At 43.5% G+C, this 14,365-nt stretch overlaps 1 protein-coding gene across 4 annotated transcripts in view; it reads left to right on the top strand.

Annotated features, from left to right (window-relative positions):
- The window catches only part of HTR1F (5-hydroxytryptamine receptor 1F), a 140,739-nt gene that overhangs the window by 49,258 nt on the left and 77,116 nt on the right, over nt 1-14,365 (top strand). For all 4 annotated transcript variants that reach the window (XM_068144845.1, XM_068144844.1, XM_068144846.1 and 1 more), the window contains exon 2: nt 8,747-8,861. Coding sequence is in view for 1 of the 4 variants with exons in the window: in XM_068144847.1 (XP_068000948.1) it covers nt 8,747-8,861 (115 nt within the window). In the remaining 3 variants the exon portion in view is untranslated. The remainder of the gene's footprint in view (nt 1-8,746; nt 8,862-14,365) is intronic.

Genomic DNA, 14,365 nt, shown 5'->3' with positions numbered 1-14,365 from the left:
AGCTGCACGAAGAATATTTATGGTATGCATGAAGATACAATAGCAACAGTACACAGAAGTTTAGAGACAAACAGAAAGAGGGAAAAAAAAACCATGGAGGAGGAAGATATGATCCCACAAAGGAAATCTGCAAGGTTTTTTTTAGTTTAGAAGTGATTTCTGTTTGCAGCTTCCCTTTCTGTTGTTCTTCTATGAATCTTCAGGAATGTACAACAAAGAAATCAGTGTTTCAGGCGAAGGGTTAGTCTTTCATCCTATTCCATTATAAGGCTGAGGTTGGAGTGGCTGGAGAGCTGCCAAACAGAAAGGGACCTGGGGGTGCTGATTGAAGGCCAGTTGAACATGACCCAGCAGTGTACTCAACTGGCCGAGAAGGCCAAGGGCATCCTGGCCTGCATCAGGAATAGTGTGGCCAGCAGGAGCAGGGAAGTCATTGTGCCCTGTGCTCAGCACTGCTGAGGCTACACCTGGAGTACTGTGTCCAGTTCTGGGTCCCTCAGTTTAAGAAGGACATTGAGACACTTGGACATGTCTAGAGAAGGGCAAAGAGGCTGGTGAGAGGCCATGAGCACAGCCCTGTGAGGGGAGACTGAGGGAGCTGGGGCTGTTTAGCCTGGAGGAGGCTCAGAGGAGACCTTCTGGCTCTCTACAACTCCCTGAAGGGAGGTTGTAGCCAGGTGGGGGTTGGTCTCTTCTCCCAGTCACCCAGCACCAGAATGAGAGGACATAGTCTCAAGCTGCACCAGGGAAAGTTTAGGCTCGAGGTGAGGAAAAAGTTCTTCCCAGAGAGAGTCATTAGCCAGTGGAATGTACTGCCCAGGGAGGTGGTGGAGTCACCATCCCTGGAGGTGTTCAAGAGGGGATTGGATTTGGCATTTGGTACCTTGGTTTAGTCATGAGGTCTGTGGTGACATGTTGGACTTGGTGATGTTTGAGGTCTCTTCCAACCTTGGTGATTCTGTGATTCTGTGACAATTTCCCTTGCCACAAGGTGAGAACAGATGTGGAAGCCAGCCTAACCTGCCAGAACAATGCGTAGTTTGAATCAACACAGGTCAGTGAACCTCATATTTCTGCTCCTCCTGCACATCCCTTCTTTGAATCCTCATCTGCAATTAGTAATAACATGTTCTAATCCTCTTCATATAAGCTATCAGAGGATTACAACTTTGATGGGAAATATCAGTGGAAATAAAACTCAGAACAAAAAACCTTCTTTCTTACAAAAGCATTCAACAGCAAAGAAGAAAGAACTAAAAATAAAAAGCATGCAGATTGCATAGGAAGGTTTGTTTAGAACTTAATAACCTCAGGAAAGCAACTGGGCTTTCAATTTATTGCTGTTCCTTTGTGGGGTCGAGATCTTGTTTGCTGGTGTAATTGATGCCTGCAATATTTGTTTCACAGAGTAGTTGCACTTGTGAGTAGATATTATCCTCTTTAAATAATAATAATAACCAGATTGCTTTCCAGAATTGAACAGGAGCTTTAAAATTGTAAATAAAAACTACTCACAAAGAAGACCCTCACACGTATTTAACCCTTCACTTACTTTTCATTTTTATTTTTGCTGCCACCTTCTTCACAGTTGCATAGAAAATATTTCTTCTAATTTCATGGCAAAGAACATTTTAAAGAATTCTTTTACTTATACACAGATTATAGAATAGAATAGAATAGAATAGAATAGAATAGAATAGAATAGAATAGAATAGAATAGAATAGAATAGAATAGAATAGAATAGACCAGGTTGGAAGAGACCTTCAAGATCATCAAGTCCAACCTATCATCGAACACCATCTAATCAACTAAACCATGGCACCAAGCACCCCATCAAGTCTCCTCCTAAACACTCCCAATGATGGCAACTCCACCACCTCCTTGGGCAGCACATTCCAAGGGTCAATCTCTCTTTCTGTGAAGAACTTATTCCTAACATCCAGTCTATACCTCCCCTGGTGCAGCTTGAGACTGTGTCCTCTTGTTCTGGTGCTGGGTGCCTGGGAGAAGAGACCAGCCCCCACCTGGCTGCAACCTCCCTTCAGGGAGTTGGAGACAGCAAGAAGGTCTCCCCTGAGCCTCCTCTTCTCCAGGCTAAGCAACCCCAGCTCCCTCAGCCTCTCCTCACAGGGCTGTTCTCCAGACCCCTCCCCAGCTTTGTTGCCCTTCTCTGGACATGCTCCAACAAGTCAACATCCTTCCTAAACCGAGGGGCCTATAACTGGACACATGTAATGTAATTCCACATCTTCAGTTTAAATCCCAGAACTATTTATGATGGTCAGATGAATTATTGTTTTTTTCTACTATGCCCACTCAGAGTAAACACATTTTGAACATGTTCCTTTTTCTTTCCTTTGCAGCAGGAAGTTTCTGACATTTGAGCATGGGCTCTTCCTTTTCATGTTATGTATTTGTCCTCTGGTCATTGTCAGCCCCTGCAGTCAGACAAACAAACTCCTTATTGCACTGTCAGTGTACTGTCATTACTGTGGAATTTTTCTTCTCCTGGAAGGCTGTTTTGAAAGCTGTTTTTGAAAAGCTATACTATAGATCTGTTCAAGATTCATAGGGCTGTACTGATTCATCATTTTCTAGTACATTTGATGCAGCCACTGTCATTTGAACCAAAAAGAGGATTCTGGTCCAGCTATGGACATCAAGCCATTCCAGGAAGTTTTATCTGCTTCTATGTCCTTGCTGCTTTTATACAGGAAACACAAACTCAGATCAAGAGCACCGATTGATTTCTATTTGCCTTCACAGTGAAGCTGTCATATTCTTTATGCCACCTCCAGTTCCTGCTGGCTTTTGAGAAGACAAAAATTTGTCTGTGATTATGAACCTAGGTCTTCTGCATTATAGCAAATGGTGCTGCCTGTTGAGCTTTTAAAACAGCTGTCAGATTCATGGAGAGCTGTTTTGTTCCCATAATTATCTTAGTACAAGATACCACTTAAAAAGTCTTATTTAGCATCCTCCTCACAGTAAGAAAGTCACTTTTAGTCTTGTAACAGAGTTATTTCATATACTATTTTAAGCCACCAAAACCCCTTGGCTTCTTATTCCACATATTTCACAAGATTTTTTCCCATTGTTTTTTCACAAGACTGAAGCCCTCATAATGTCAATGCCCTTCCTAGGAAAGGAGGGCTGGAAGTGCTATTTCTGCTGTTTGGTTACTGGCAGAATTTTCCCTGACACAATAAATATTCAGACTTGAAGCAGGACAACTCTGAGGCTTGAGAAGCAAAGGAAGCAATGAATATGCTTCAGGGATGGAAGCAGGTCGAGAATTAGTTCTGCTGGGCTACCTTCCTAAAGGTAGTTGCTATGATGCATAAACTGAGATTACTGGAATTTTGAACAGATATTAAATTATCTGATATTGAATAAAAAAGATTAGCTTATGTTTAGAAATCATAGAATCAATAAGGTTGGAAAAGACTCAAAGATCATCAAGTCCAACCTGTCACCCAACACCTCATGACTAACTAAACCATGGTTTCAAGTGCCACGTCCAGTCCCCTCTTGAACACCTCCAGGGATGGTGACTCCACCACCTCCCTGGGCAGCACATTCCAATGGCTAATAACTCTCTCTGGGAAGAACTTTCTCCTCATCTCCAGCTAAACTTCCCTGGCACAGCTTGAGACTATGTCCTCTTGTTCTGGTGCTGGGTGCCTGGGAGAAGAGACCAATCCCCTCCTGGCTACAACCTCCATTCAGGGAGTTGTAGAGAGCAAGAAGGTCTCCCCTGAGCTTCCTCTTCTCCAGGCTAAACTATCCCAGCTCCCTCAGCCTCTCCTAAGTCCTGACATGTACAAGACAATCTTGTTCATCTGTTAAAAGCTTGGCTTCTGTTTATTAAACAAAACAGTGAGTTCATAGCATTTTGGGCATCTCCTTAACCTGGGGATGTTCTGCCAAAACAAAAACTACCTTGGTTGTAAATTATTCATCTATGATTAGAAAAGTCCTTATTTTTGTGGCTCTGTAAGGTCTTCCATTCTGTTCTCGTTTAAAGGAAACACTATTCTAGAAACGGCCTTGGCTAATTATTAGCATTACAATTTTCCCCAGATGCTCTCAGAAAGCTAAAAGAAAGCACAATTCCCTATGAACTGCAGGCTATGCAGGATTCTTCTTGGAGATGTCTGTTCAGTTTCTGTGCTGAATCTCTAGGTCTAGGTTTTATTTTAACTGACAACGATGGGAGGCTAAACAGCTACATCCTTACTGCTGTACCATCAGTGAGGACTCCCACATCAGTCCTCCCTCCCTCCCTATCTAGACTAGACTAGACTAGACTAGACTAGACTAGACTAGAATAGAATAGAATAGAATAGAATAGAATAGAATAGAATAGAATGAACCAGGTTGGAAAGCACCTTCGAGATCATCAAGTCCAACATTTCACCCAACACCATCTTATCAACTAAACCACGGCACCAAGTGCCTCATCCAATCTCCTCTTAAACACCTCCAATGACAGACTCCCACCACCTCCCTGGGTAGCCCATTCTAATGGAAAATCTCTCTTTCTGTGAAGAACTTTTTCCTCACATCCAGCCTAAACCTCTCCTGGCACAGCTTGAGACTGTGTCCTCTTGTCCTCTGTGTCCTCAAGGTCTTCACAAGAGCTTGAAGGCAGCTTTGAAAATCTCCCTGTGCATGAATGGCTGGCAACACCCCAAGCTACATAACAAGATGCAAATAGCAGCATCTTAGTGTCCTTCAGAAGACACTCTCTCCCTATTTGAACATGAATGAAGTCATTAAATGGCATATCAGCTGGAAAATTCTTGACTACAGAAGAGCATACATTTTAGAAATAGTCCAGGAAAGAAAAGAGAGTGCAACAAGGAAGGCCCCAAGCACAAAGAGTCATCTGCCTGCAAACAACAGGTGAGATAAGGAGGATGAAAGATGGAAAAGATGGAACAAAAGGAGAACAGGAAAAGCATAGGCTGTAGGGGAAAGGCATGTACAAAAAAGGGAATTGAATCTGACAAGAATCAGAACATTTTTATCTTTCTAGAAAAGCCAGACAAAAGCTGTAAGGTATGTAGGTGCTACCTAGACATTCTGATACTTGCAATTTCTAACCCTGGAATGAAACATAGCATACAAGAACTCAAATGGGAACCAAAGTCAGATTCCCCTCCCTCCACTCCTTAAGACGGAAAATGAGTATTGTAAGATCACCCTAAAATTATCCCAGCTCTCATGCAGTCTTGTCACATCTAATGGAGTGTGTTGAGGGGAGAGAATACAGACAATGGTTATGTTAACTTCCAAACAAAATCAGTCAAGAGGTCTACTCTTCCTCCACCTTGCTCAATTGTTACTGTTGGATGCTTAAGGAGATACAGCAAAGTATATCATTAGTCATGTCTTGATTGCTGTGTATTTCCATAGTGGGTCATGCAGGTCACTCTTGTCACTTTCGTCCTTCCTGACCTTACTTAGGGTTAAGAGAAATCTGATTTGCAAAGGAAGGCAGGAAAGGGGAAGTATGGACATGCATTGTGCATCACTGACTGACTAGCCTAGGACATAGGCCACAATGTCAAGTAGGAATAGGATAGGATAGGATAGGATAGGATAGGATAGGATAGGATAGGATAGGATAGGATAGGATAGGATAGGATAGGATAGAATGGAATGGAATGGAATGGAATGGAATGGAATAGAATAGAATAGAATAGAATAGAATAGAATAGAATAGAATAGAATAGAATAGAATAGAATAGAATAGAATAGAATAGAATAGAATAGAATAGAATTAACCAGGTTGGAAAAGACCTTCAACATCATTGAGTCCAACCTATCATCCAATAGATGGTACAACACATACGTCTGTAACCACCCTCAAAACCTGCCCCAGACAGCCTTGACCTGTATACTCATTTGGTATCATGTTACAGTCAGATGTTAGTAGACTTATATTCTGGATAAGCCATGGTGTTATTTGATAATGTGTAAAAACAGTATTAGTTTTTATCCTTTTATCCAGGAAATCAATGACCTTTCCTAATTTCTTTTGTTCTGTCTTGGTTTTGATAATTTTTCCTACTGAGTGCTCTTCTGCTTCAAAACAAGAATTGCCTTTGGTACCTGATTTTCTACATTTTATTTATGTCAGCTATTTAAAATCATATGTATTTAAAACTAAGCCATCCTGTTCTTGGTAGAATGCTATAGTTCTACTTTTCACAGTGCTGAGTCTTTTTTAAAGTGTTTGCTTCGGGAGTATTTTTAGGTAGTTGTTTACAGTGAGACAAGGCACAAACTTGAGCATAGGAAGCTCCATCTAAACATGAGGAGGAACTTCTTTGGTTTGAGGTGCTAGAACACTGAAACAGGATGCCCAGAGAGGGGGTGGAGTTATTCAAAACCTGTGCAGCCTGCTGTAGGTGAACTCACTGCGGCAGGCGAGCTGGAATAGATGGCTGGACTCCCAGAAGACTGGAAGCTGGCCAACGTGGTGCCCATCCACAAGAAGGGCCAGTTGGATGAGCCAGGGAATTATAGGCCTGTCAGCCTGACCTCAGTGCCAGGCAACATCATGGAACAAGACATCTGGAGTGCAATCACACAGCACTTACAGCATGGCCAAGGGATCAGGCCCAGCCAGCATGGATTTAGGAAGGGCAGGTCCTGCCTGCCCAAACTGATCTCCTTCTATGGCCAGGTGACTGCCTGGTGGATGTGGGGCAGGCTGTGGATGTAGTCTGCCTGGACTTCAGCAAGGCCTTTGACACCATCCCCCACAGCAAACTCCTGGCCAAGCTGTCAGCCCCTGGCCTGGACAGCAGCACTCTGAGCTGGGTTAGGAACTGGCTGGAGGCTAAGCCCAGAGAGTGGTGATGAATGGTGCCACAGCCAGCTGGCAGCCAGTCACTAGTGGAGTCCCCCAGGGATCAGTGCTGGGCCCCATCCTCTTTAACATCTTTATTGATGATCTGGATGAGGGCATTGAGTCGATCATCAGTAAATTTGCAGACGACAGCAAGCTGGGGGCAGGAGTTGATCTGTTAGAGGGTGGGAGAGGTCTGCAGAGGGACCTTGACAGGCTGGACAGATGGGCAGAGGCCAAGGGCAGGAGATTGAACACATCCAAGTGCCAGGTTCTACACATTGGCCACAACAACCCCGTGCAGTGCCACAGGCTGGGGACAGAGTGGCTGGAGAGCAGCCAGGCAGAAGGGGACCTGGGGAGACTGGTTGAGAGTAGGCTGACCATGAGACTGCAGTGAGCCCAGGTGGCCAAGAAGGCCAAGGGCATCCTGGCCTGCATCAGGAAGAGTGTGGCCAGCAGGAGCAGGGAAGTCATTGTGCCCCTGTACTCTGCACTGGTTAGGCCACACCTTGAGTCCTGTGTCCAGTTCTGGGCTCCTCAGGTTAGGAAAGATGTTGAGCTGCTGGAAGGTGTCCAGAGAAGGGCAACAAAGCTGGGGAGGCGTCTGGAGCACAGCCCTGTGAGGAGAGGCTGAGGGAGCTGGGATTGCTTAGCCTGGAGAAGAGGAAGCTCAGGGGAGACCTTCTGGCTGTCTACAACTTCCTGAAGGGAGGTTGTAGCCAGGTGGGAGTTGGTCTCTTCTCCCAGGCACCCAGCACCAGAACAAGAGGACACAGTCTCAAGCTGTGCCAGAGGAGGTTTAGGCTGGACGTTAGGAAGAAGTTCTTCCCAGAAAGTGTGATTGGCCATTGGTATATGCTGCCCACCATCACTGGAGGTATTTAGGAAAAGCCTGGATGAGGCACTTGGTGCCTTGGTTTAGTTGATTAGATGGTGTTGGGTGATAGGTTGGGCTCGATGATCTCAAGGGTCTTTTCCAACCTGGCTTATTCTATTCTATTCTATTCTATTCTATTCTATTCTATTCTATTCTATTCTATTCTATTCTATTCTATCCTATTCTATTCTATCCTATTCTATTCTATTCTATTCTATTCTGTTCTATTCTATCCTATCCTATCCTATTCTATTCTATTCTATTCTATTCTATTCTATTCTATTCTATTCTATTCTATTCTATTCTATTCTATTCTATTCTATTCTATTCTATTCTATTCTATTCTATTCTGCATTTCCTGAGGTCCCTTCCAACCCCTATCATTCTGTGAGACAGTGCTAACTGGGGGGGGGGGGGGATTTTTTGCTATTTCGATAAAACAAGAAACACAGCCTTGCAATTGAAAGAGAGCATAGTCAAGGGCATTTATGTCCTTAGCTCATGTCCTTTTGAGGTAGTTCTGCAAAGCGCCAAGTGCCTTGGGCTCCCACTGCAGTCAGTAGGAATTGACTCGCAGATGGACTTGAGTGCTAACAGCATGAGCTACATGAAGACTACTGGGTTCACTAAACAGAACAAACTTCCTCCTACTTTTACTTCCACTGGCCATTTATCTTCAGAAATGTCCAGGTTAGTTTTCTCAATTTCCTGAGTTCCTCAAGTAGAGCAGATGCCTGCAGTGTCAAATCCTGAAAGGCTTTTGCTGGTCGTTAGCCCTTTATGAGGAATTTTAGACATTAACAGCTATGCTCTTATGTGAACTCTGTGGGGTTTTCCTAACACTGGCCAGCCTCTAAGCTTTTAAAGAATCATCTCCTGTTAGCTGAAGATCCTGCAATTTACAGTTTAGGCCTTCTGAAAGAACTTTTACTTACCCTGAAGTAGAGATGTTTCCACAGTCGCTTTCAGAGTTCATATTGATGATTTTTTTGCTTGCTCATAGGTTTTTGGCAGTATCCTGTGTTGCCAGGGGTGATTCAATTCATACTTCCAGTCCAATCCCCAGGATTCCTGGCACAGAGTCAGATTTTCCAAGACTATTCCAAATGTGGCAGATGGTGAGTTGCTTTCTACCTTCATACGCAGAGACTTCACATGTGTGTTTGTGAGGGATATACCTAATTAAAGATGGTCAAATTCTTTTAATATGGTCTGCAAAGGACACTGAGTAGAGAGTTTTGCTGAGCTCTGCAACACTGACCTTTCCTTCAAGTGGTACAGGATGAGAGAAAATTCTTCCATGTGAGAAGCCTACAGTAACAGAGGAGGTAAACTTACATAGCCAGTTGAAGGGTGACCTACAGCATTATTGCAGGTATATCGAAGCAATCTGAGCACACATAGTGCAGTGGGAAGTTACAGACCTGCCAGGGAAGAGATGTCAAAAAGGACAATCAGTCTGAGAAAAGGAGGACAGTGGCTGATGGAAGGACAAGTCTATAAATGAAGAATGTCTAGACAATATATGAAACTGATGTGTTACACCCATCCTGGAAGCAGAATTGTCTTGACCAAATTTCTCTGTGTCCAGCTCAATGCAAGACCTTTTCACATTGGCCACAACAACCCCATGCAGTGATACAGGCTGGGGTCTGAGTGGCTGGGGAGTGGCCAGGTAGAAAGGGACCTTGGGGGACTGGTTGATAGTAGGCTGAACACGAGCCAGCAGAGTGCCCAGGTGGCCAAGAAGGCCAAGGGCATCCTGGCCTGCATCAGGAATAGTGTGGCCAGCAGGAGCAAGGAAGTTATTCTGCCAATGTACACAGCACTGGTTAGGCCACACCTTGAGTCCTGTGTCCAGATCTGGGCCCCTCAGTTTAGGAAAGATGTTGAGCTGCTGGAAGGTGTCCAGAGAAGGGCAGGGGTCTGGAGCACAGCCCTGTGAGGAGAGGCTGAGGGAGCTGGGGTTGCTTAGCCTGGAGAAGAGGAGGCTCAGGGGAGACCTTCTGGCTGTCTACAACTTCCTGAAGGGAGGTTGTAGCCAGGTGGGGCTTGGTCTCTTCTCCCAGGCAACCAGCACTAGAACAAGAGGACACAGTCTCAAGCTGTGCCAGGGGAGGTTTAGGCTGGATGTTAGGAAGAAGTTCTTCCCAGCGAGACTGGCCATTGGAATGTGCTGCCCAGGGAGGTGGTGGAGTCACCATCCCTGGAGGTGTTTAGGAAGAGCCTGGATGAGGCACTTGGTGCCATGGTTTAGTTGATTAGATGGTGTTGGGTGATGGGTTGGTCTTAATGATCTCAAAGGTCTTTTCCAACCTGGTTAATTCTGTTCTATTCTATTCTGTTAGAGGATGAATGAACCTGGTCCTGGAGGTATGTGCTGAATGGGAGCTATTCTGATCAGTGATACAGCTTTTAAGGAAAGGATTAAGAAATGGATTGTAACTCAGGAGAAATTCACTGTGTATCTGTAATGAGACTCAAGTAGTAAGGCAGAATAACTGTGAAGGCTTCACAAAACCAGCAAGGTAGATGATGTGCTCTGTTTCCAATGTTTTAGCCTGTGAGTTTTGTGCTAGACTGCATGAAATGCATGCTCTAGTCCATACTGGGTTCAGCTGTGGAAACTGGCAGTGTCTGAGACAACTGCACATAGGGGATAATGCCTCTCAGCACAGTTGTGCCCATAATAGACATAAAGATGAATTTTATACTGTACCTGGGAAGCTCAGCAGATTTAAATGTGGAGATTGTTTGGTTTGAAAGCTTCTTTTTGTTTTTCTCTTACCATTAGAAAAAACCCAAACAACTACTTTCTTGCTTATTCTTTATTGGTTTTTACCTAGTACAATAGAAATTTGGGCTATTCATTAATTCTAATATAATTCCTGAGGTGACATAGAAAGAACTTACCTGGCAGGAGAAAATGGAAGGGAAGTGTAAACAGGGCTTCTTTTTTTTTGTTGTTCTTTGTTTTTATCCTCATGGAAATTGTTTGCTGACTGCATGCTAGACAGTGACAGACTGGCAGCTTAATGAAAACAAGTCTTGACAGCACTCTTCAGTGCACCTGAAGTTTTGTAACTCTTTGTGTCATATGAAGCATTTTCTTGCCATCTGTACTCCAGCTGCAAAGGGCTGCCCAGATGCCACATGTCCCAGGCAGGACCTTTTGTCTTTGCATAGTCACAGGAGTCAGTGGAGATAGGTATTCAGAATTATAAAACTTGTCTTTGGGTGGTTGTATTGTAGAGTGTCAGCTTCCCCGTGTATTCCTGCATTCCTGACTTCCCACAGCTTGTCAAGAGCAGCAGCACAGCTCCACAGACAGATAGGGATGCAGGGGAGTATCAGACAGGTATTACTGCCACTTTTTGTTTAATACTGGCTTGACTTGCTGAAGAGAAGAAATAACATAAGCAAAGGAGGAAAAGGGAATGCAGTTGAAAGGCAAGTATGTGTCTCATTAGCAAGCTCTCTGCAAGCTCCTCATGTTCTGAGGAAGGTAGAAAAATTTAATGGATGAAAACAGCACCTTTTCAAATATATCTTTAAAAAAAAAAGGCTTTATAAAGGCAACTTATTTCTGACATAAATACAGGTAACAGTTATACTACCTGCAACCTAAGCAGAGACCAGGTGAGATATTAAAAAGCAGACTATATAGATTACATTAAATGGCGTTCTTCAACAAGTGGTGTTTGTTATTATTAAATAACTGTATGGGGGTTTGCATTGGAAGAAGGAAAATCATTAATATTTACATAAGTAAAATACAATATTATTCCTTATAGCACCATCAGGCCCAGTTTCTGGTGCTAGTAAAATCTAGGATAGGATAGGATAGGATAGGATAGGATAGGATAGGATAGGATAGGATAGGATAGGATAGGATAGGATAGGATAGGATAGGATAGACCAGGTTGGAAAAGACCATTGAGATCATCAAGTCCAACCTATCAACCAGTACCATCTAATCAACTAAACCATGGCACCAAGTGCCTCATCCAGGCTCTTCCTAAACACCTCCAGGGATGGGGACTCCACCACCTCCCTGGGCAGCACATTCCAATGGCCAATCTCTCTTGCTGGGAAAAACTTCTTCCTGACATCCAGCCTAAACCTCTCCTGGCACAGCTTGAGACTGTGTCCTCTTGTTATGATGCTGGATGCCTGGGAGAAGAGACCAACCCCCACCTGGCTACAACCTCCCTTCAGGGAGTTTCATTTTGGCATAGTCTTGTCCCCATCAATATAAAGGAACATCTTCTTCAAGGCTTCTTGTTTCAATATGTTGGACGTTCTCTCACATTCACTCAAATGTTAGCAACTTTAGCTGCACTGAGAAGGACTGATAATTTAAGAATTGTTTTACTTGCATACAGTAGAGTTAATTTAAAGAGTGTTATCAAAATTCCTACCTGCTAAATTTGGCTTTGAGGTTATTTTAATTATGCTGGAACCTTCTTACCTGAAGTTAACAAAACCACTGAGATGCTTCACTTGAAACAGAAATTCCAGACAGTTGGTACAGACACCGAGACAGAAGAACATGGCCTATCAGAAGATGGTACTTAATAACATTTTGGGAAGACATCTGAAAAGCTGACCTTTGCCAAGTGCTTCCTTTATCACATATTGCAAGAAATATGTTCCTTCTTTGGGTTATAGCTGCAGTGGACTCTATCGGCTGAAATCAGGCAAGTTATAATTCTGCTGAAGTCAGAGTACTCTGAGGAGGACAATTTTAGCTGCAAGTGAATAGGCTCACTTACAGTAGAGCTAAGGGAAGGGAAGTTTCTGATAGTTCAGTTAAATACATACATTTAAAATAACTGGGGAAAAAAATTGTTCAGGATTTTAAAATGTGTTTCTAAAGACTATGGCAACCACCAGATGTTTCATAAGTTTCATTTTGAGCAGGGTGTTGTTGTGACCTAAGCATGCTTAGCTGAATTAAACTAGGCTGTTAATGCAGATGGGGAAGATACAGAAAAGCTCAAGAGATTCCATTTTGAAAGGCTCAGCAGATAAAAACTCATATTTGGGATTCTGTTCAGGACCCACCCAAGCAATAGTAATAAAGACTTTTTCTGTTACATCCTTGTAAGCTCCTTCAAAGAAGAAACACCTTTTTCCCTTTCCAAAACATGGAATTCTTAGGACACAAAGCATCAGGATGATGCTCTATGAGAATCTATTCCTGTTGAGTATCTCAATGACACAAATTTCCCAGCAGAAAATTATCATACATCCCTTATTGTTCTCACCTGTACCCAAAACAGTCATGCCAGTCTTCCTTTCACAGTAAGATCCAAGTAGAGTAGAGTAGAGTAGAGTAGAGTAGAGTAGAGTAGAATAGAATAGAATAGAATAGAATAGAATAGAATTAACCAGGTTGGAAAAGACACTTGAGATCATTAAGTCCAACCTATCACCCAGCACCATCTAATCAACTACTAAACTACGGCACCAAGTGCCTCATCCAGGCTCTTCCTAAATGCCTCCAGTGATGGTGACTCCACCACCTCCCTAGGCAGCACATTCCAATGGCCAATCTCTCTTACTGGGAAGAACTTTCTCCTCACCTCAAGCCTGAACATCCCCTGGTGCAGCTTGAGACTGTGTCTTCTCGTCCTGGTGCTGGGTGCCTGGGAGAAGAGACCAACCCCCACCTGGGTACAACTTCCTTTCAGGTAGCTGTAGACAGCAAGAAGGTCTCCCCTGAGCCTCCTCTTTTCCAGGCTAAGCAACCCCAGCTCCCTCAGCCTCTCCTCACAAAGCTGTGCTCCAAAACCCTCCCCAGCTCAATTAGTAGAAATGGGTAACTCCAGGAAAACTGTAGTTTACCAGAAACATAGCAAAGAAAAAGGAAAAGAAAAATAAATCATTGAGTATATCAGCATAAGCTTTTCACAGCCTCTTACAGTCTCCCCAGTGCAGGGGAAGAGGTAGCATGAACTGTTCAAGAAAAATTAGTAAACTTTGCTTTAGTAAGTGGCAGTTTCCTTGGGTTCTTCTAGGTGATGGTTGCATGATTTAAGATTCCTTAGAATCATAGAACCAACAAGGTTGGAAAAGACCTCAAAGATCACCAAGTCCAACCTGTCACCCAAGACCTCATGACTACTAAACCATAGCTTCAAGTGCCACATCCAATCCCCTTCAGGCAGTTGTAGACAGCAATAAGTTGTCCCCTGAGCCTCCTCTTCTCCAGGCTAAACAACCCTAGCTCCCTCAGCCTCTCCTTGTAGGGCTTGTGCTCGAGGCCTCTCAGCCTCATTGCCCTTCTCTGGACACGCCTCAATGTCCTTATAAAATTGAAGGGCCCAGAACTGGACACTGCGCTGCAGAGTTCTTAGAAAGGTCTCTCGTGACAGCTAAGGGCTATAACCCATAAAAATTGAAGCTTGCAGGCAAGTGTTGCCCTGAAAGAGTAAGTTGTTTTTTAATTGAGCCTGTCATTAGAAATTTCTTCCCTAGATCTTTCAGATCCTTGGAAAGACAGATCAGTATCTCTAGAGAGGAAAAATGTAAGGCAGCCAAGTGAAAATATTACTTATTCTAAACACAGAATTTCTTGATGCAGTTGCAACCTAGAGGGCCTCACAAAGGTTAATCT

Source organism: Melanerpes formicivorus, unplaced genomic scaffold (genome assembly GCF_026170545.1).
Source record: "Melanerpes formicivorus ecotype bairdi unplaced genomic scaffold, bMelFor1.0.p_v2 SCAF_11, whole genome shotgun sequence".
Classification (NCBI taxonomy): domain Eukaryota; kingdom Metazoa; phylum Chordata; class Aves; order Piciformes; family Picidae; genus Melanerpes; species Melanerpes formicivorus.
Note: the sequence above shows the minus strand (reverse complement) of the source record. Positions and strands in the feature narration are given on the sequence as shown.